General features: G+C 57.6%; 1 protein-coding gene across 2 annotated transcripts; it reads left to right on the top strand.

Annotated features, from left to right (window-relative positions):
- Nucleotides 1–1823: 1823 nt before the first annotated feature.
- Nucleotides 1824–15005, top strand: LOC142024729 (cytochrome P450 2F3-like). 2 transcript variants are annotated; one of them, XM_075016898.1, is made up of 9 exons: nucleotides 1824–2000; nucleotides 2696–2858; nucleotides 4945–5094; nucleotides 6153–6313; nucleotides 8071–8247; nucleotides 11561–11702; nucleotides 11941–12128; nucleotides 13054–13195; nucleotides 14824–15005. In XM_075016898.1, the coding sequence occupies exons 1-9, from the start codon at nucleotides 1824–1826 to the stop codon at nucleotides 15003–15005; spliced, it is 1482 nt and encodes a 493-aa protein (XP_074872999.1). The 2 variants fall into 2 exon arrangements, with proteins under 2 accessions (XP_074872999.1, XP_074873000.1); XM_075016899.1 differs by lacking the exon at nucleotides 8071–8247.
- The last annotated feature ends 3715 nt before the right edge of the window (nucleotides 15006–18720 follow it).

The raw sequence follows: 18720 nt of genomic DNA, 5'->3' as shown, positions 1-18720 counted from the left end.
TCAAAGTCCCTTTCCTCCTCGATACTTTGAGTAAAGGGACTTTGAAGTTGCCCCAGCACTTGGCAGTACCGGCGGGTGAGCTGTGGCTAGACACGAGCCGGTACTTCAAAGTTTAAAACTTTGGAGTTGCTGCAGGGGGGAATTTGCTTAATAAACTCCCAACACCCTACTTACCACCCTCCCTTTGAAGTAGGGAGCTAGCGTAGACAAGCCCTCTCTATCTCCAAAGTATAAGTGGTTGTAACAATGCTCTGTACACTCATCAATTCATCAGGTAACATCCCTCCCAGTCCCCTCCCCACTCTAAAACAAACCCCGCTTTGGGCTTAAGCAGAGTCAGGAGGTTTTTCAGTTCGTTCACACACCAGAACATTTAAAAGCAACACTTAGTTTTGGTTGAATTTTGGCAAATTGAGAAGCTTTAAAAAAAATTAATTTGGGGGCAAACAAAATCTTTTGTTCAGCTTGAAACATCACTTCATTGGGCTCCTGAGCCCTCCTTGTAACACTTTAGAATAAAATGACCTTTCCCTTTGATGCCGCACTGGGGGGAGTTGAAACATTAACCGTGTAGGTGGCGGGTTGGCCCAGGACTGAGGTTTGGCCTTAGAATTACCTTCTCCCACCACTACCCAAAGATGGTTAATCAGTGAGCTCCTGATACCAGGCAAATGAACACACCTGCTGCAGTGAGGCCGTGATGCTCTTGGGGCTAATGCATGGGATCAGGACTAAGTATTCGGGTGTCAGCCCAGGAGAAATTCAAAGGCTGCCCAGCTGATCAGCAGAGCCCCTACAGCCGGCAGCCTGTGTTTCTGTTGGTGGTGCACATAACATAATTGACTCCACACATGGGTGCAAAAAATAGAGGGAACATTGGGCAGGACCCAGCAGATCTGCCTTAAGTTGTCATGCTTTGAATCTCTCAGCACCTCTCTTCCCTGTCTGTACAGACCTGGGCTCTTTGTATCAGTTCATGTCCTGCACTGTTGCACTGTTTTTAAAAAACAACAGCAGCCCCTGCAGACTCCAGCCAAGTTGAAGACCCGGTTTGGCTCTGGCCAGCCTCCACCCTGAAGAGTCTGCATTCTGAAGAGACTAATGAGGACTCCGATGCTCTCCATTTTGCAGATGGGCAAACTGAGGCACACACAGAGCTGGTGACACACCAAAGGAGATGGCGGCAGGCCCTATGCTGCTTGCCCGGCCTGCTAGGCCCTCAAAGCTCTTGTGCAGAAAGAGAAGGGAGAATAACAATTTCCTGGCACCGGAGGCATGTGCGAGGTATCAGCTCCTCCAGCTTGGAGGCACTGTGGGAAGCCTCTCACTGGAGTTTCTGGAACACGTGTGATAGCCCAGATATCACATGCCCTCAACTTCCTGCCTTAGATTTGTATGAATCTCAGGAAGGAATTAACCCCTGGGCACACCCCTGGAACATCTGGCCACCCGACTGGCTGTGTGGTGGGAAATGTCCCTGCTCATGGACACCCACCATCTAAACACGCACCAGCCCACCCTGAGCGTCCTCCTCTGGCACCCAGACCAAGGAGGCCACTACAGAATGGCTGTGCCAGGTGTCCCCCTTCAGCTCCACAAGTGGAGGGTTGTAAGTTCAAGCCCCAATTGTGGCGGTGTCTCGGCAGTGGGGGATCACCACGTACGGTGCAAAGCCCCCGCTGGGCACAGTCCAAATTTCACTATCCAGCCGAGTTTGTGAGTGTTTACCCAGGGCAGTGTTGCAACGAGGGGTGTTATCAGCAAGGCCAGCAGTGCGGGGCTATATAGAGATGGCTCATGTGATGTGAAAGCTCGGCTGCAGCATGGATTTCAGTGGGACCCTCAGCATCCTCCTGGCGATGTCCATCACGTGTGTGTTACTTCTCTCCCTGTGGAAGAGGAAAAACTGGAGCAACCTGCCCCCTGGGCCCACCCCTCTCCCGTTCCTAGGGAACATGCTGCAGGTGGAGGTGAAGGAGCTGATTAAGTCTCTGCGGAAGGTGAGCAGGTCTCACGGGGGATCTGAGGGGGCAGGAGAGCTTTGCATCCAAAACAGGGCTTTTCAGAGAGTTGTGGATGTGGGAAGCTGGACATCTAGGCCCAGAGCCTCCCAGGCCTTTGGTGTCCGCCCCATGTGGGGTTCAGAGCAGCAAGGAACATTAGTTGCTGTGGAAATTTGTCTTGAAACCAGAACTCTCTTTGCCACCCAGCTGGGGTTATTATCACTGGAAGCCTGCACTCTGAGAGCCACTGCCCCCTCTTTAACCACTAGCCTCCACTTCCCTCCCAGAGCTGAGGTTGAATGAAGATCAAGGAGTCCTGGCTCCTAACCCACCAGACCCCAGCTCCAGGAGATAAGCCAGATATCTGGGGTCCCAGCCCCCACCCACTAGACCTCACTCCCCTCCCCAAGCTGGGGCTAGAACCCAGGAGTCCTGGCTCACAGCCCTCTTGCTCTCACTCAGCAATGTCAGCACCTGTTGTGCCAGATGCTGCATAGAGAGAGGCACAGTTCCAGCCAGTCCACACTCTGGCCAGATAAAGCAGGCAGAGGGGAAGCAACATGAGCAAGGTCAGACAGCAGGTAAGTGTCGGAGTGAAGGCAAGAACCTAGGCGTCCCGACTCCCAGCCACATGCCCTGTCCCCTGACCCTGCAGTCAGGGGCTAACGGCCACCTTTCCCTATTCCTTCCAGCTCAGCGAGACCTACGGCCCAATGTACACCTTTTACCTGGGCTCCCGGCCCTGCGTGGTGCTCTCGGGGTACAAGGTGCTGAAGGAAGCCCTGATCGACAAGGCTGAGGAGTTCAGTGGCAGGGGTGACTTCCCTGCTGTGCAGATGTGGAGTAATGGAAATGGTGAGGCACGGACGGGACAGGCGGACAGACCCACGCCTCAGTCTCCTTCCACCCTGGCTGCAGGAGCTGGAATCTGCCTGCTGACGGGTGTTAAACCCCAGAGTTGGGATCATGGGTGACATGGACACCTCCCTCCTCTCATGCTCCAGCCCAAGGGGGTGGGGGGGAAGGGAGGCCAGCCCAGGCTCAGTGCTTCCCACGACCAGATTAGCTCTTTGGGGGCCCAGGGCCAGCAGAACACACGGACCCTTCTAGATGCTGGGGTGTGAGCTAAGCGGAGGGGTTCAGTGTGGGGAGCGGGCTGCCAGGGAGTGGGACGGGGGGCCGGACCTGAGCAGGGTGGGGCTCTGGGCAGTGGGTAGGGTGCAGGAGTGGGCTGGGGGTGGGGAGCAGGGGCTGGGCGGAAGGGGAGGTGCATGAAGGGGCTGGGGGTTGTTGAGCTGCACTGCTCCCTGGGGCACGCATGGCTCTGCACCCCACACCTGCTGCTCCCAGGCAGCGACCCCCCCCAGCTCTCAATGGCTGGGGGAGCACCAGGTGTCTCGGCCAGCACTGCCCAGAGCCACTACCTCCTCCCCGCCTGTGGGCTGGATCTGGCCCCCGCTTGCCTGGCCCCTGCCTGCGAGTCTTGGGGCTGCTTCTCCCCCCATCCACAGCAGTGGGGAGCTGGGGCTGCCATTCCAGCCATGGGAGGAGGGGGAGCTGCAGGCCTGGAGCACCTATGTGGGCTCCCAGTTGGGGCGCAGGGGGAGCCTCAGGCTCAGGACTAGACCCAGGGCATGGGCCGTAGGGTCTAGTGGTTAGAGCGAGGGAGGCTAAAGTCTTTCTAAGTGCCCTGGGGGAGGCCACCAGGTGTAACCCACACAACTCAGTGTGAGTCACTGTCCCATGCAAGGCACCAAGCTCCAGCACACGCACCCAGGTCGAGTCTTCTCCACAGCCTGTGCCGAGAGCCAGCTGGCTTTTAGCTCACCCTGCAGCAGCTCCTGCACAAGGGTTCAGGGGTCCCAGGTTTGAGCCTGCTTGTGGGTGGTTACACAGGCTTGGGGGGTACCCTGCTTTTTGTGTGTCACGCTGGGGTTGGGCACCTTCCCCTCTGCAGCTACATCTACCCGACAGCGATCTGTTAACAGTAGCTACTGTCAGAAGATTTCTGTCAACAGATTTTTTTTTGGCCATGCACGGAGGCAGGTCGCTCTGTCGACAGAGACAGCCAGACAGCTGGGCTGACACCCTGGTGTTTTCTCGACAGAAAGTGCCTTTCTGTCGGCATAACTCGCAATTCTGTCGACAGAGAGGGCATCTGGTTGCCAGGCAGCCCTCTTTGCAGAGCTGCCATGCCGCTTTCTGGCGCCAGAGGGCAGTGCAAACCCGCAGTTCTCTGCCGACAGAGTAAGTTGTGTGTAGATGCGATGTGTTTGCCAGATGTTCTGTCGAGATTATTCTGTCGACGGATGCTTCTAGTGTGGACGTAGCCGACAAGCGGCAGCGCAGCAGACAGGACTGCCCAGTGACCCAGAAGCCCTCTCTGTCGATGGAGGGCCCCCCACATGGCCAAACAGCATTTTGTCAACACAATCTGTGACGCGAGGCGTTCGGCCGCGTGGGGGAGAGCCAGAACTCTGCCGACAGAACACCTTGTTTGTGTGGAACCGCCGCGGGTTTTTGTCGACACAACTCACCAGCAGGGATGTAGCCTGAGTCTTTTCATCTCTTTGCACATGGAGGCCCATCCCACCCCCCTGCTGATTTCGGCAGCCCCTCTGCGGGTCCAATTGCTCTTCCCTGCGAGGAGGCAACCTTCTCTGCACGCAGGAGGGGCTGAGGGGTCTGGGCGTGTTGTGGATTTATACAGCGGCTTCAGGCTATTCCAGTCTGGGGCATTGTCCCTTTTGTAGTGACCCCCAACCCTGGCTTTGCTCTGTGGATGTTGCGAGGCCCTGGGGAGCTTGCAGAGACCTAGCCAGGTCGCTGTCTTGAGTGGTAATAGCTCGTTCGGAGCCTTGCTTCTCGTGTGCCATGCTGGTGTTGGGTTTTCCGACCCGCGTTGCCAGGCATCAGCTGGCCCTGAATTCCCTCTGCCCAGGGATCGTCTACGGCACCGGGGAGCGGTGGCGGCAGCTGCGCCGATTTGCCATTGCCACCTTCAAGAACTTCGGCATGGGGAAGAGGAGCATGGAGGAGCGGATCAAGGAGGAGGCCCAGGTCCTGGTGGCCGAGTTCCGGAAAACAGAAGGTTCGGATCTGTTCGCGGACGAGTGACTCGGAGACCCTGGATACACACTTCACATCCTGGTCCAAACTTCACGGCTCTGCCCCCCACCCAGTCTACCCCAGTGGGGTTCTTTGGGGGCGAGGGAGGGGCTGACAGCCAGGACACCTGGGGGTCTACGTTGGCTTGGGGATGGGCATGGGGGTCTAGTGGGGTAGAGCTGGAGGAGGGTTGCAGGCCAGGACTCCTGGGTTCCAGCCCAGCTCTGGGAGGGATGTGGTTAGAACAGGGGATACTCTGGGCCCCTGGGTTCTGCAGCTAGGTACAGGATGGGGGAAGTGCACTGGTGGTCAGAGCACTGGTGCTGTAAGCCCGTGGTTGTGGGTCCAGTACTGGAGTGGGCCTTTCAAGGTTCTAGGGCAGGTTAGAAAAATCTGCCAGGGATGGTGATGGGTCCTGCTGTGAGTGCAGGGGCTGGCCGCAATGACCGCGTGAGGTTCCTCCCAGCTCTGTGAGAGATGGACGCAAGTGGAGGTGGACAGCTCAGTGGTTTGGGCATTGGCCTGCTCAACCTGGGGCTGTGAGCTCAAACATTTAGGGATTGGGGCAAATGGGTGCCTGGGATGGTGCTTGGTCCTGCTGAGAGGGCAGGGGGCTGGACTCGATGACCTGCCCAGATCCCTTCCTGTGCTCGGAGACGTGTATCACCAAAAAAGAAAAAAAATCAGGAGGTTGTGGAATCTCCACCTCTGGAGATATTTAAGAACAGGTTAGATAAATGTCTATCAGGGATGGTCTAGACAGTACTTGGTCCTGCCATTGGGGCAGGGGGCTGGACTCAACGACCTCTCAAGGTCCCTTCCAGTCCTAGCTTTCTACAGTTCTGATGGGGGAAGCTGGGAGTGAGGCTTGCTGGCCCCTACGGCACTGACTGTGACCTGGCCTGGGCCTGCTCCCTGTCCGCCCGGCAGCCAGGACACCTGCTTGCCAGGGCAAAGTGTAGCTAACATGATTCACGGTGCTCTGGGATGCCCAGGTCAGGCTGAGGCTGGGGTTACAGCAGGCCCTGGCTCTCCCCACAGGCAAACCCTTCGATCCCACCTTCTTCCTGAGCTGCGCCGGCTCCAACATTATCTGCACCCTGGTCTTCGGGGAGCGTTTCGAATACACCGATGAGAAGTTCCTCGTGCTGCTCAACTTGATCAACAGCAACTGGAAGCTCATGAGTTCCACCTGGGGGCAGGTGAGAGAGAAGGGGGGCGGGGGGGGCTGAGACAGGGGGCCCACTGGCCCTGCAAGAAGCAGACGCCCTTCTCTGTTAAACCTCTGCACACCCCTGAGAACGTCCCTCGACAGCTCCTGCCTCCAGCCCGTATCTGACGGGTGAGCTAGACGACTTCCTTTAGGGTTGCCCTGAAGACTCCACACAACAGAGAATTCATCCCATCCCCAGACTAGGTGTCTAATCACCCTCACAATTGTCTCTGGCCAGTACCTCTCGCTCAGCCTTTGTCTGCTAGATTAGAGACACTCACCGGCACTCCCTCTAAGCTGTGTGGCTGCGGCTCCCCATGAAACCCCACCCAGGGCTCAGGACTGCAGTGGGGAGGGATGTCTCTCCCCACACTCGCAAGCTGCCATGGGTGATGGAGAGGCCCCTGGGCAGGTCAGCCGCTGCAGGGCAGCTCTGTGCTGGGGCCGGTGGGGAAGCAGCCAGGGCAGCAAGTCCAGGCTGGGTGGCTATGGGGTTCACAAAGCCGCATGCCCCCTCATCCCAGCAAGCCGGACCTGCTGACCCTTTAGCACAGCTCACCAGGAGCCACCTGGTAACCCCAAGTTCAACCCCCCCACCCATCCTGTGGCCCCCGGTCTGAACCCATCTCCTATACCCCCAACCCCTCATTCCCAGCCCAGAGCCGTACCCCCTGCTGCACCCCAACCCCCACCCAGATCCCTCACCCCTTTGCACCCTCACCCAGAGCCCTCCCCTCCTGTGCCCCAACCCCCACCCAGATCCCTCACCCCTCTGTGCCCCAACTCCCACCCAGATCCCTCACCCCTCTGCACCCCCCCAGATCCCTCCCCTGCAGCACCCCAACCCCCACCCAGATCCCTCATCCCTCTGCACCCCCACATAGAACTCTCCCCTTCTGCATCCCAACCCCAGTCCAGATCCCTCCCCTCCTGCACCCCAACCCCAGGTGAGATCCCTCACCACCCCTGTGCCCCAACCTCCACCCAGATTCCTCACCCCTCCTGTGCCCCAACCCCTCGTCTCAATCTGCTGCCCCTTCTGCATTCCAAACCCTTCAACCCCAGCCTTGGAGCCGCTCCCCCTGCACCCCAAACTCTTCATACTGAGCCCCAGCCTAGACCCACACCCCCCCAGCCAGAGCAAGCCCCAGGCCTGACCCCCCCTCACACTCAGAACCCCTTGGCCCCACCCCCACCCCATGAATTTTGCCCTGCATGCCAATACGAAGGGCGGGCGAGCGGGGCTGGCACATCCCCTCCACACTGGGGCACGTGAACTAGTTCATCCCTCTGCGGTGGGAAGAGCACGAGAGCACAGGCCCCCCGGCTGCCCGCCAGCTCCTCCCGCAGAGGTCATGACCAATGCAGTCGCCTCAGCAGACCTGGTGCTCCCTCTTGCCGGGAGGCAGGTTTTCAGAGCTCGAGCCGTCTTGCTCTGGCCCCTTCCCCAACTTCCCAGCATCCTGGTTGAAGGACCGACCCCAGACGGGACACAGGAGCCCTGTAACGGTCCCCGGAATGCCCCACGCCGCGGTAGCACAACCTCCCTGATCCACGTTCTTCCTCTCATCCAGCCAGGGAGCCTGCCCCATCCGGCCCAAACGCCCTCCACCGAGGTTTGGCTAGAGCAGCCGTGGTCGTCAGACCTACCCGCACCCCCCTGGAGTCTGGAGGGGACACGCTCATTGGGTGTCTATCGGGAGAACCTCGCTCCTCACACCTCCGGTTCCCCCACCTTCTTTCCAGTTGCTTTTCACGTTTCCCGAGATCATGAGACACGTCCCCGGGCCCCACAGGCAAATCTACAAGAACTACCTGAAGCTGGCCGCCTTCGTCGGTGAGCAGCTGGAAACGCACAAGGAGACCTTGGATCCCAACCACCTGAGGGATTTCATCGACTGCTTCCTCGTCAAAATCCAGCAGGTACCCCAGCTCCATCCCTCGGCCTTGGGATCCCCCCATGTCTTTCCACAGCACTAGGGCTCACATAACCAGAGACTCCTAATCACGCTCTTCAAACCCGTCCCCAAGGCCCAGAATTCGACCACTTGAGCTCCAGGGGCAATCCCATTCCTTGACAGCAGTAGTAAGCTATTATCCTCTCGCTGAATCGTCCAAAAGAGGGTGCCAGGATGCTTTCCACGGGAAGTGCCCTAAGGTTGGATTTGAAGCTGTGATGGAGTGGTGGATATATGTGTGTACGGGAGTGGCTCACAGAGGGTGTAGGGCTCCTGCTGAGGCTAACCCAGGTGACCAGGTGACACCTTTGTACTGCAGACAAAGGAGGAGGTGGAGTCTGAGGGGTTTGAATTGGAACTGGGAGTTGGAAGCAGTGAGTCTGGGCTGGGAGAGAGAGAGAGAAAAAGGAGGGGGCAAGGCCCCAGCTCTGGGGGCCCCTCGGGGCCTCCTCTTCCCAGTATGGATTGGACTGGCTGTCTCTGCCGGCTGCACTGACTCCTCTGTACGATGCTGTGCCCTGTTGGCTTATAAACCCGCTGCTCTCCTGCTGAGTGAGTCACTCCTGCCTGAAGACGGGGTGCAGAGCTTGGGGACCCCGAACCCCATCACAGAAGCAGAGGCAGGGGAGAGCAGAGAAGTTATGTTCCCAATTTACTCCGCCTTGTCCTACATTCCTAACTGAGCGGAGTTGCGAGAGCTTTGGGTGGTGGGGGATGTAGGAAGAGCGAGCTCCAAGCAGCTGTAGGCCAGCTGAATGGAATCACCCAAGCTAGAATCTAAGAAGGTGGCTGTGGTCACAAAAGACATGCTAGGAAAGGCCCGTTGATCTTTAGCAAGCACTAGCCATCAACAGCCAGGCTGAGTAATTCTTTGTTTGTTGGTTCAAGGCCCCAACCCCCCCAACCCCTGCCCAAAAGCTCCAGAAAAATAAATATGTGGTTTAGTTCAAACTGATTTTTTTTTTTTTTTAAATTCTTGCTGAAACAAAACCTTTTTGTTTTGGCTCAAGCTGAATGTTTCTTTCGTTCAACCCCAAGTCAATGTTGTGACCCTTTTTCTCCTGTCGCTTAACGAGACATTTGCGTGCATTTGCCTTTTTTCCAAACAAAATGAAATTCCATTTTGAAAGGAAAATATTGCAGTGGCCTGTTCTGAAACAAATCGTTTCAACGTTTTCTAGACCAATTCATCCCGGTTTGGGCTGAATCGATCAGCAGAAATTAGCAAATCTACTACAAGTTGAACTTCTTTCGTCTGGTACCCTTGGGATCCGGCTGGTGCTGGATGAGAGAATTTCCCAGACCAGGAGAGGTCAATGGTGTCTAGCACCTCAGCAACACTCCCATTGCTTCCTGGGCTCTGAGAAGACAGGGTGCATCTACACTAGCCAGCTACTTCGAAGTAGCTGGCACAACGTTGAAATAGCACGTGTCACGTCTACATGCACAATGTGCTAGTTCGACATTGAAATCGATGTTGGGCGGCGAGACGTCGAAATCGCTATTCCTATCCGAAGATGGAATAGCGCCCTACTTCGACGTTCAACATTAAAGTAGGGCATGTGTAGCCGATCCGCGTCCCACTACTTCGAAATAGCAGGGTCCTCCATGGCGGCCATCAGCTGAGGGGTTGAGAGACGCTCTGTCCAGCCCCTGCGGGGCTCTATGGTCGCCACGTGCAGCTGCCCTTAGCCCAGGGCTTCTGGCTGCTGCTGCTGCTGCTGCAGCTGGGGGTCCATGCTGTGTGCACAGGGTCTGCAACTGGTTGTTGGCTCTGTGGACCTTGTGCTGTGCAGGCCGAGTGTGTCTGGGAGGGGCCCTTTAAGGGAGCGGCTTGGGGCTTTGCTGGCCCCTTATTTCGACGGAGAGCGCTTGTGTGTGTGGACGCTCCACATTTCCTTCTGGGGTGGCTCCTTTCGACGTTCTCCAGCGCTGCTTTGACGTTGAATGTTGATGGCACCAGCCCTGGAGGACGTGTAGACGATACGCGTCGAAGTAGCCTATTTCGATGTCTTTACTTCGAAATAGTCTACTTTGATGTAGTGTGCTAGTGTAGATGTAGCCTTAGGGTTAAATCCCAGCTGAATAGCAGCACAGAACACTGAGAACCAGCACTCCTGGCTGTAAACAAAGTTTACGGGATCACGGGAAACATGGCCACACCCATGATAAGTGGTGGTCCGGCTAATTGAAATCATGCTGGATTACAGAGTTTGCCGGATGAGATAATTCTGGATTAGAGAGGTTCAACCTGTATTTGCCCTGGGCTGGGTGGGACAATCTTCCCCCTCTAGTCAAGAGCCCCTCAATTTTAGAACTGATTGAATTACTATCACCCCCAAGCGGATCAGCTCTGATGCAGGAGAGCACCTCCAGTTAAACCAGCCACCCAGGACCCCAATGCATTTTGGGGGAGACAAAGTGGTGTTTCTGCAGGAACTCCTTAAAGATCCCTTGCCCAGTATCAAACCCACCCCTCTTAGCTTCCGAGCATCACCCAGAGAGGGGCACAGAACCAGAACTTCCCATTTGTTGGCATTTGGAATGAAACCCAGGGGAACCGAACTGGAATGCCTTGCTAATTAGGAAACTGTTTTCCATTCATTCTCATTTTCACCACTCTCCAGCATCTTTCACTTTTCCCCTAACTAAATTAAAGGCCATTTTGAAACAAAGTTGTTTTAAATCTAAAGATTCAAAATCAGAATCCCCCCCCCCGCCCAAAAAATGTTCTTTTCCCACCAAGCTGATGAAATCAATGCAGCAGGGGGAGGCCTGTGTGCTGAAGCAATGTCACGGCTGAGAAGTTTCATGCCACTCTAGGAAATCTCTTAGACAAGTCCATGGAGGATAGGTACCCCTGGCCGCTGACAGAAGCTGGGAATGCAACAGAGGAGGGATCGCTTGATGCTTGTGTAGTACTTGGAGGCACTGAGACCGCATCTGGGATGAGTGACGTCTGCTCTGCAGCGTTGGCTGAGAGCCTGCTGGCCTTTAGCTCATGTGGTAGAGCGCAGGGCTTCAGCTCCTATACTTACAGGTTCTATCCCTGAGGTGGCAACCCAGGGCTTGTCAGCATTACAAGTGCCTGTTCTGTTCACTCCCTCTGGGGTATCAGGCAGTGGCTGCTGTCAGAAGCCAGGACACTGGGCTGGACAGACATTGGTCTGGCCTAGTACATCTATTCTTATGTTCCCCCCCAAGGGCCCATCTGCAGGGTGGCGATGTGCCTGTCCGCACGTACTCCTTCCCAGTACTCCCGCCGCTTCCCTTGGCAGGAAAAGAACAACCCCCACACGCACTTTAATGAGGAGACCATGTCTAAAACCACCGTGAACCTGTTCTTCGCCGGCACAGAGACGGTCAGCTCCACCCTGAGATACGGGCTGCTCATCCTGCTCCGGCATCCCGAGATAGAAGGTAGCCGTGGGGGCGGGCGGGGAATGCCCAGATGCTGGGATTATCCCAGCCTGGGCTGGCTTTGGTGGACCAGGGGAGCAAGAGGGGCTCGCATTCAGATCTCACTGCAGACAGCTGCTGGTCACCCCCCAACCGTAGCTTCAGAGGTGACTGCAATGTGGGCTATGCAGGCTGGGCCCTTATGGCATTATGGCGGGTGCATTGCCTCCACCGGCCTGACCCTGGCCCCTTCCTCCAGCGAAGCTGCACGAGGAGATCGACCGGGTCATCGGCTCCCACCGCAGCCCCTGCATGGAGGACCGGAGCCGCATGCCCTACATGGATGCTGTTCTCCACGAGATCCAGCGGTTCGCAGACATCGTCCCTATGGGCGTGCCCCACACCGTCACCCGGGACATCGAGTTCCGCGGCTACACGCTGCCCGAGGTACAGCCTTTCACCCGGGGATCAGAGCAGCCTGGGGGCTGCTCTGACTTACATGGGGCAAGGAAGGCTAAAAGCACAGACTGGGTGGGCAGCCCAGCCCCACCCCTTTCCCAGTCACATCCTTCACGACCCATGCTCTTTTCTAGATACACCCCCTTCCACTAGCCACACCCCCTTCTCTGACCTTGCCCCCTTGCACTAGCCACACCCCCTTCTCCAGCCACACCCCTTTCCCAGTCACATCCTTCACGACCCATGCTCTTTTCTAGATACTCCCCCTTTCACTAGCCACACCCCCTTCTGACCTTGCCCCCTTGCACTAGCCACACCCCCTTCTCCAGCCACACCCCTTTCCCAGTCACATCCTTCACTACCCATGCTCTTCTCTAGATACACCCCCTTCTCTGACCACACCCCCTTCCACTAGCCACACCCCCTTCTATGACCACACCCCCTTGCACTAGCCACACCCCCTTCTCCAGCCTCACCCCTTTCCCTGCTCATACCCGCTTCGCTCCCACCTCACGCTTGCTTTCTCTGCCCCATCTCCTTTCCCCCCGACCATGCCTCGTGACTGGTCACACCTCCTTTTCCCACAGCCACGCCCTCTTCCCTGAAGCCACGCCCTCTTTCTCGGACACACCCCTTTCTGAGCACACTCCCTTCACTTCCCCTCATGCAGTCAGCGTGGAGGCAGAGAACCTGTGCTGAGGGGGTGGCGGGTGGTGGAGCTTGTTGAGGTGGGGCCATGAGGCCAGCCCTACAGATTTCAGGGCACGTGCTGTTTCCAAGCAGCCGCCCCCAGTCCGGCATGCCCAGCGTGTGAAGGCAGGTGGCAGGGATTACTGCCTGCATAAGGCGAAGCTATAGGGGCCGTCCGGTGCCCCTGCGCCCGTGGATGTTCTCACCACGCCTGGCCCCACAGGGCATGAACATCATCCCGTTGCTGTGCACGGCCCAGGCTGACCCCACCCAGTTCAAGAACCCCGACTGCTTCGACCCCTCCCACTTCCTGGACGAGAACGGGCGCTTCCGGAGAAACGACGCCTTCATGGCCTTCTCAGCAGGTAGCGCCGCGGGGCAGAGCCAGGCTACTCCCACGCTGCTCCCGCCAGGCCTCGTGGGGTCTCTGCCTCGCACTAGGAGGGAGTGGGGGGTAGTGGTTAAAGCAGCAGGGCTGGGAGCTAGGACTCCCAGGCTCTCTTCCGAGCGCTGGGAGGAGTGGGGTCTAATGGTTAGTGCTGGGGGGTGAGGGCTCCTGGGTTCTACCCCCAGGTCTGGGGGGCAGTGGGGTCTAGTGGTTAGTGCTGGGGGGAGTGAGGGCTCCTGGGTTCTATCCCCAGGTCTTGGGGGGGCCGTGGGGTCTAATGGTTAGTGCTGGGGGGGTGAGGGCTCCTGGGTTCTACCCCCAGGTCTGGGGGGCAGTGGGGTCTAGTGGTTAGTTCTGGGGGTGGTGAGGGCTCCTGGGTTCTATCCCCAGGTCTGGGGGGCAGTGGGGTCTAGTGGTTAGTGCTGGGAGGGGTGAGGGCTCCTGGGTTCTATCCCCAGGTCTGGGGGGGGCAGTGGGGTCTAGTGGTTAGTGCTGGGGGGGGTGAGGGCTCCTGGGTTCTATCCCCAGGTCTTGGGGGGGCCGTGGGGTCTAATGGTTAGTGCTGGGGGGGTGAGGGCTCCTGGGTTCTACCCCCAGGTCTGGGGGGCAGTGGGGTCTAGTGGTTAGTTCTGGGGGGGGTGAGGGCTCCTGGGTTCTATCCCCAGGTCTTGGGGGGGGCAGTGGGGTCTAGTGGTTAGTGCTGGGAGGGGTGAGGGCTCCTGGGTTCTATCCCCAGGTCTGGGGGGGGCAGTGGGGTCTAGTGGTTAGTGCTGGGGGGGGTGAGGGCTCCTGGGTTCTATCCCCAGGTCTTGGGGGGGCAGTGGGGTCTAGTGGTTAGCGCTGGGGGGGGTGAGGGCTCCTGGGTTCTATCCCCAGGTCTGGGGGGGGGAGTGGGGTCTAGTGGTTAGTGCTGGGGGGGGGTGAGGGCTCCTGGGTTCTATCCCCAGGTCTGGGGGGGCAGTGGGGTCTAGTGGTTAGTGCTGGGGGGGGTGAGGGCTCCTGGGTTCTATCCCCAGGTCTGGGGGGGCAGTGGGGTCTAGTGGTTAGTGCTGGGGGGGGTGAGGGCTCCTGGGTTCTATCCCCAGGTCTGGGAGGGCAGTGGGGTCTAGTGGTTAGTGCTGGGGGGGGTGAGGGCTCCTGGGTTCTATCCCCAGGTCTGGGAGGGCAGTGAGGTCTAGTGGTTCGATCGGGGGATGGGGGGTGCTGGGAGCCAGGGCTGCTGGGGTGTCTTGCCCATCCCAGCAGGGACTCAGCTGGCCAGCAGAACGTGCCCCTTTCCCACAGCTCTGCAGGCCGCCTCCTGTCGCTCGCAGGAGCTCCTGCCCTATTAACTCGTGCCGGTGCCATCTGCCGAGCCCTAGCGACTTGCAGCAGATTGATGCTGGCCCCTGGAGCACCTCCCCCTACAAACCCTGGGCGCCCCACCCCCGGCCAGCTCCTGGCGCAGACCCTCAGGTGCATGGCTGCTGCTGATGGAGGAGGTGGGGCAGCTGAAGGTGGAAAAGGGCCCTGCGGGGTGGGGGAGCTGCCGTCACCCCTAGCTGCTCGCAGCAGGAAGGTGATGGGCTCTGTGTCCACGTATCTCGGCCTCTCTCTCCGTCACAGGGAAGCGGGTCTGCTTGGGCGAGAGCTTGGCCATCATGGAGCTATTCATCTTCCTCACCTCCATCCTCCAGAGCTTCACCCTCCAGGCGCTCGTGCCTCCTGCCGAGATCGACCTCTCTCCCGAGTCCAGTGGCCTGGGCAGCATTCCACGGCCCTACCAGTTCTGCCTCCTTCCACGCTGAGCACCCCCTGCCTGCTCCCCGCTCCGCTGCCCAATAAAGCCATGTTCCTTTGGCCTCTTCCCTCCTGCTCGGTGCCTTTCCTGGGCAAGGAACTTCCCGTAATGCCCAATGGCATCAAAGCTCAGAGAAGCTGATAGCCAAGAGGTGGTGCCATGCCCCAACTCTATACCATCCTGTCAGGGGACCCCCTTCTGTTCCAGCCACCCCGGGATCCCTCCCATCCTTTGGGGGTGGCCATGTAGCCCCAGCCCCTCGGGCTCCAGACCTCTGCTTCCCACCCTGAGCTCTGCCCAGCAAGTTCAAGGGAGTTAGACTCCTGGGCTCAGCTTTTTCTTCTCATCCAGGAGTGGTTCAGCTCCCCAAACATCTACAGTGACACCCATCAGACTTTGCAAGGTAGACATGGGTCTGTTACTCAGCTGGGACATCACACAGGGCCTTTCAGCCCTTCGGCAGAGGCCTGCGTGCAGAAGGCACATGTAGGAATCGTATAAATGCGTCAGATTATGCCCCCTTCAGGACACCTTGGCCAGCAGCTCTGGGGCTGGCAAAACCACAAGGAGCCTGGGCTGGATTCTCAGCCACTGCCTCCCTGTGGGGAAAGGAGGATGCAGCTGGTTTAAAGACTTTGAGCTGCCTGCGTTCTGGGTCTTGTGTATCTTAGAGCAACCTCCGGGCTGCTCTCACCAGTGCTTAACTGTTTTTTCTCTGCTGTGCTGGTTAGGTCTCAGGTGGAGTATTGTGTCCTGTTCTGGACACCACATTTCCGGAAAGATGCGGAGAAACTGGAGAGAGTCCAAAGGGGAACAACAAAAGTGATGAACAGCCTAGAAAACATGGCCTAGGAGGAAAGACTGAAAGAACTGGGTTTGTTTAGCTTGGAAAAAAGAAGGTGGATAGGGGACCTAATAGCGGCTTCCAAGAACCTAAAAGAGGGTTACAAGGAGAAGGGAGAAAAATTGTTCTCCTTGGCTTCTGATGATAGGACAAGAAGCTATGGGCTTCAGCTGCAAGAAGGGAGGTTTAGGTTGGACCTAAAGTCTTCAATTACATCAATAAATTGCCTAGAGAGGTTGTAGAATCTCCATCACTGGGGCTATTTAAGAGCGGTGGGGGAGGGCAAGGACAGTCTGCCACCCCACCTCCAAGACCCACCTGTGTAAGGCTCTGGCTTAGCCCCCACCTGCCCTGGTTCAAACCCCCCATGCGCGGCTCTGGCTCAACCCACTACCGGTTCAAACCCCCAACGGCTCCGGATCACCATCCCCACGTGTAGTTCCAGCTCAATCCCCCCCACCCCAGTTCAGCCGTCCCCCCACATGCGGCCCCGGCTCAGCTCCAGCCCCTGCTCCCCTGCAGCCCCAATACACCCCAGGCTTAACCCCCTCTCCCACGGTCCCAACCCACCGCCAGGCTTAACCCCCCCACAACTTCCCCCCGCCCCAGGATTTCCCTCTCCAAAGGAGCTCCAGGTGCCCCGGCTGCAGAACGTGCGTCCTGCTGGGGAGAAAAGCCACCCCTGACTTATGCGAAATTCGAGTTACGCGAGGGCACACGGGAGCAAAACCCTCGCATAAATCGAGGGGCTACAGCATTAGGTGTGGACACGTTCTGTACCAAGAGGTTCTGTCAGGAAACATCAGTCAACAGTGACTTCCCTCGACAGAACTCTGTCGTGTAGACACACCTATAGGTTTTTAAGGCCAAGAATGACTGTTATGAATATCTAATTTGACCTGCCTGGTGCCCGGTCACTTGTGACTAACCAAGGGAGCCAGCCAGAGAGTTACCCTCAAATAAACCTCTAGAACAGGGGTGCACAGAGCCAGGGGCAGGCTGCTTCCGGGAGGGGTGTGACTGCTGGGTCTCAGCTTCATCCATCTCATTCAAAACGCTGAAATACAGGAAGTCCCCAATTTACACTGTGCATTTGTTCCAAATGTCACCGTGTAAGCTGAAAACCGTGTAAGTCGGGGAGGGCTTGGGGGGTGGGTTGTGGCCCTGGGAGGGGGCAGGGGGTTAAGTCTAGGCTGGGTTCGGGCTGCAGGGGGGTGGGAGGGTGCAGCTGAGCCGGGGCGTGCAAGGGCTTGGGGTGGCGTTTGAGCTTTTCCGGGGGTTTGAGCCAGGGCCACGGGGGTGCTGGGTAGTGGGGTGGGAGCTGGAGCCCCACACATGCACACAGGGAGCCCCAGGCACAAGTGGAAGCTGGAGCCCCATGTGCTGGGGGGGTCTGAGCTGGGGCCACAGGGGTTGAGGAGGAGCTGAACTGGTTGGACCAGGGTGGGGGGGGCATCTGGGGGGGGAAGAGCCTCATGTGCCTGCAGTGACTGATGGCTGGAGTCCCCGCGGGGGGTGGTGGCTGACAGTCCGGGGCGCCAGGGGGGTGGGAGTCCAGCATGTGCTGGGAGTTAGAGCTGGGCAGAGGGGCAGTTGAATGAGGGTGAACCGGGGCAGGGGTGCTTGGGGGTGGGGTTTGGAGCCTCACGCTTGCTGAGCCAGCCACACAGGGTTGGGTCTGGGTCTGGGTCTGGGGGGGCGTTGGGGCACAGGGGCTGGAGCTGGCTCCGCAGGAGTTGGAGGGGAGCCCCCCAAGTGTGGCTGGAGCCCCCTGCTGGAGGAGGTGAGCCAGGGCATGAGGGGGGACATGAGCTGGGGCCACGGGGGTGTGGGGGTTGAGCTGGCGGGAGGTTTAAGGGGGGGGTGAACCGGCACCACTGTCAAGCGGTGCTGCTCTAGGAAGCAGGGGAATGGGGTTTTAGCCAGCCGGGCTGCCTGCAGGGGCTGGCAGATAGGTGGGCTAAAAGCCTTCCCCGTCTCTTCCCAGAGCGGTGCCTAGGCAGGGGGAAGGGGCTCTTAGCCTGCCTCGCTGCCCACAGCTGCGGGCAGCTAAGTAGGCCGACAGCCACGTGTCTTCAAGTTGTGTGAAACGTGCGTTAAAGCAAGTTTCGCTCAACGTGCAGCCGCGTAAAGGTGGTGATTACTTTATGACTCGGGGTGAGCCGCGTAAGAGCGGGGTTGCGTACTCTGGATTCTGAGACCTTACATATGTGTGTATCTCTAGATCCATGCAACTCGGGCCCGTGTAAGTCGGGGATTTACTGTGTGTTACTGGTTTTATGTATGCGTATTCACGTTTATATACCGATTAATTCAGTTTTTACATTCTACAGACTTATTTTCTTACACTTGCTGAAAGGCTGGGTATTTTTTTTCTTCTTCTTCATATGAACAGAACGAAAATTCCCATCAGTTTGGATTAGTGTGGGGTGGGGGTTTTCCTAATGGCAGGAATGAAATCTTAGGCCTTACATACAAAGTTTGCTCCCGCCTTTTCCAGAGCTGATCTTTTAGAAACCCATCCAATCTTGATCTAAATTGTGTCAATGATGGAGAATCCTCCAGCTGCCTAGGAAGGTTGTTCTTGGAATTGGAATTTGTCCGGTTTCAACTTGCAAGGAATCAGTTCTTCCATTCTGCACTCACCTTTCAGATTCCAGGATGCATGGATACGCTGAGAACCAGCCAGCAATAAATCTTTGTGAACTAAACCAACTGCCATCAGATACATAAGCCACTGCCAAGAAGACAATTTTCCAACCCCCCCAATCAAATTTCCAGCTTTTCTCTCAATCAAAACTCAGGCAAAATATCACCTGATTGGCTGAAATGCTCCTAAGGTTTGGGTTTATTCCAGTGGCTGCTGCTTTCTTTGCCT

The sequence above is a fragment of the Carettochelys insculpta genome, chromosome 22, assembly GCF_033958435.1.
Source record: "Carettochelys insculpta isolate YL-2023 chromosome 22, ASM3395843v1, whole genome shotgun sequence".
Classification (NCBI taxonomy): Eukaryota; Metazoa; Chordata; order Testudines; family Carettochelyidae; genus Carettochelys; species Carettochelys insculpta.
The sequence above is the reverse complement of the archived record's forward strand: the minus strand, read 5'-3'. Positions and strand labels throughout refer to the sequence as shown.

Bases quoted from the DNA above. Each gene is read 5' to 3' on its own strand.
- LOC142024729 (XM_075016898.1), top strand. From the start codon at position 1,824: ATGGATTTCAGTGGGACCCTCAGCATCCTCCTGGCGATGTCCATCACG. The intron at 2,001-2,695 runs GTGAGCAGGTCT...TATTCCTTCCAG, and splicing joins TGATTAAGTCTCTGCGGAAG to CTCAGCGAGACCTACGGCCC. The intron at 12,129-13,053 runs GTACAGCCTTTC...CTGGCCCCACAG, and splicing joins GCGGCTACACGCTGCCCGAG to GGCATGAACATCATCCCGTT.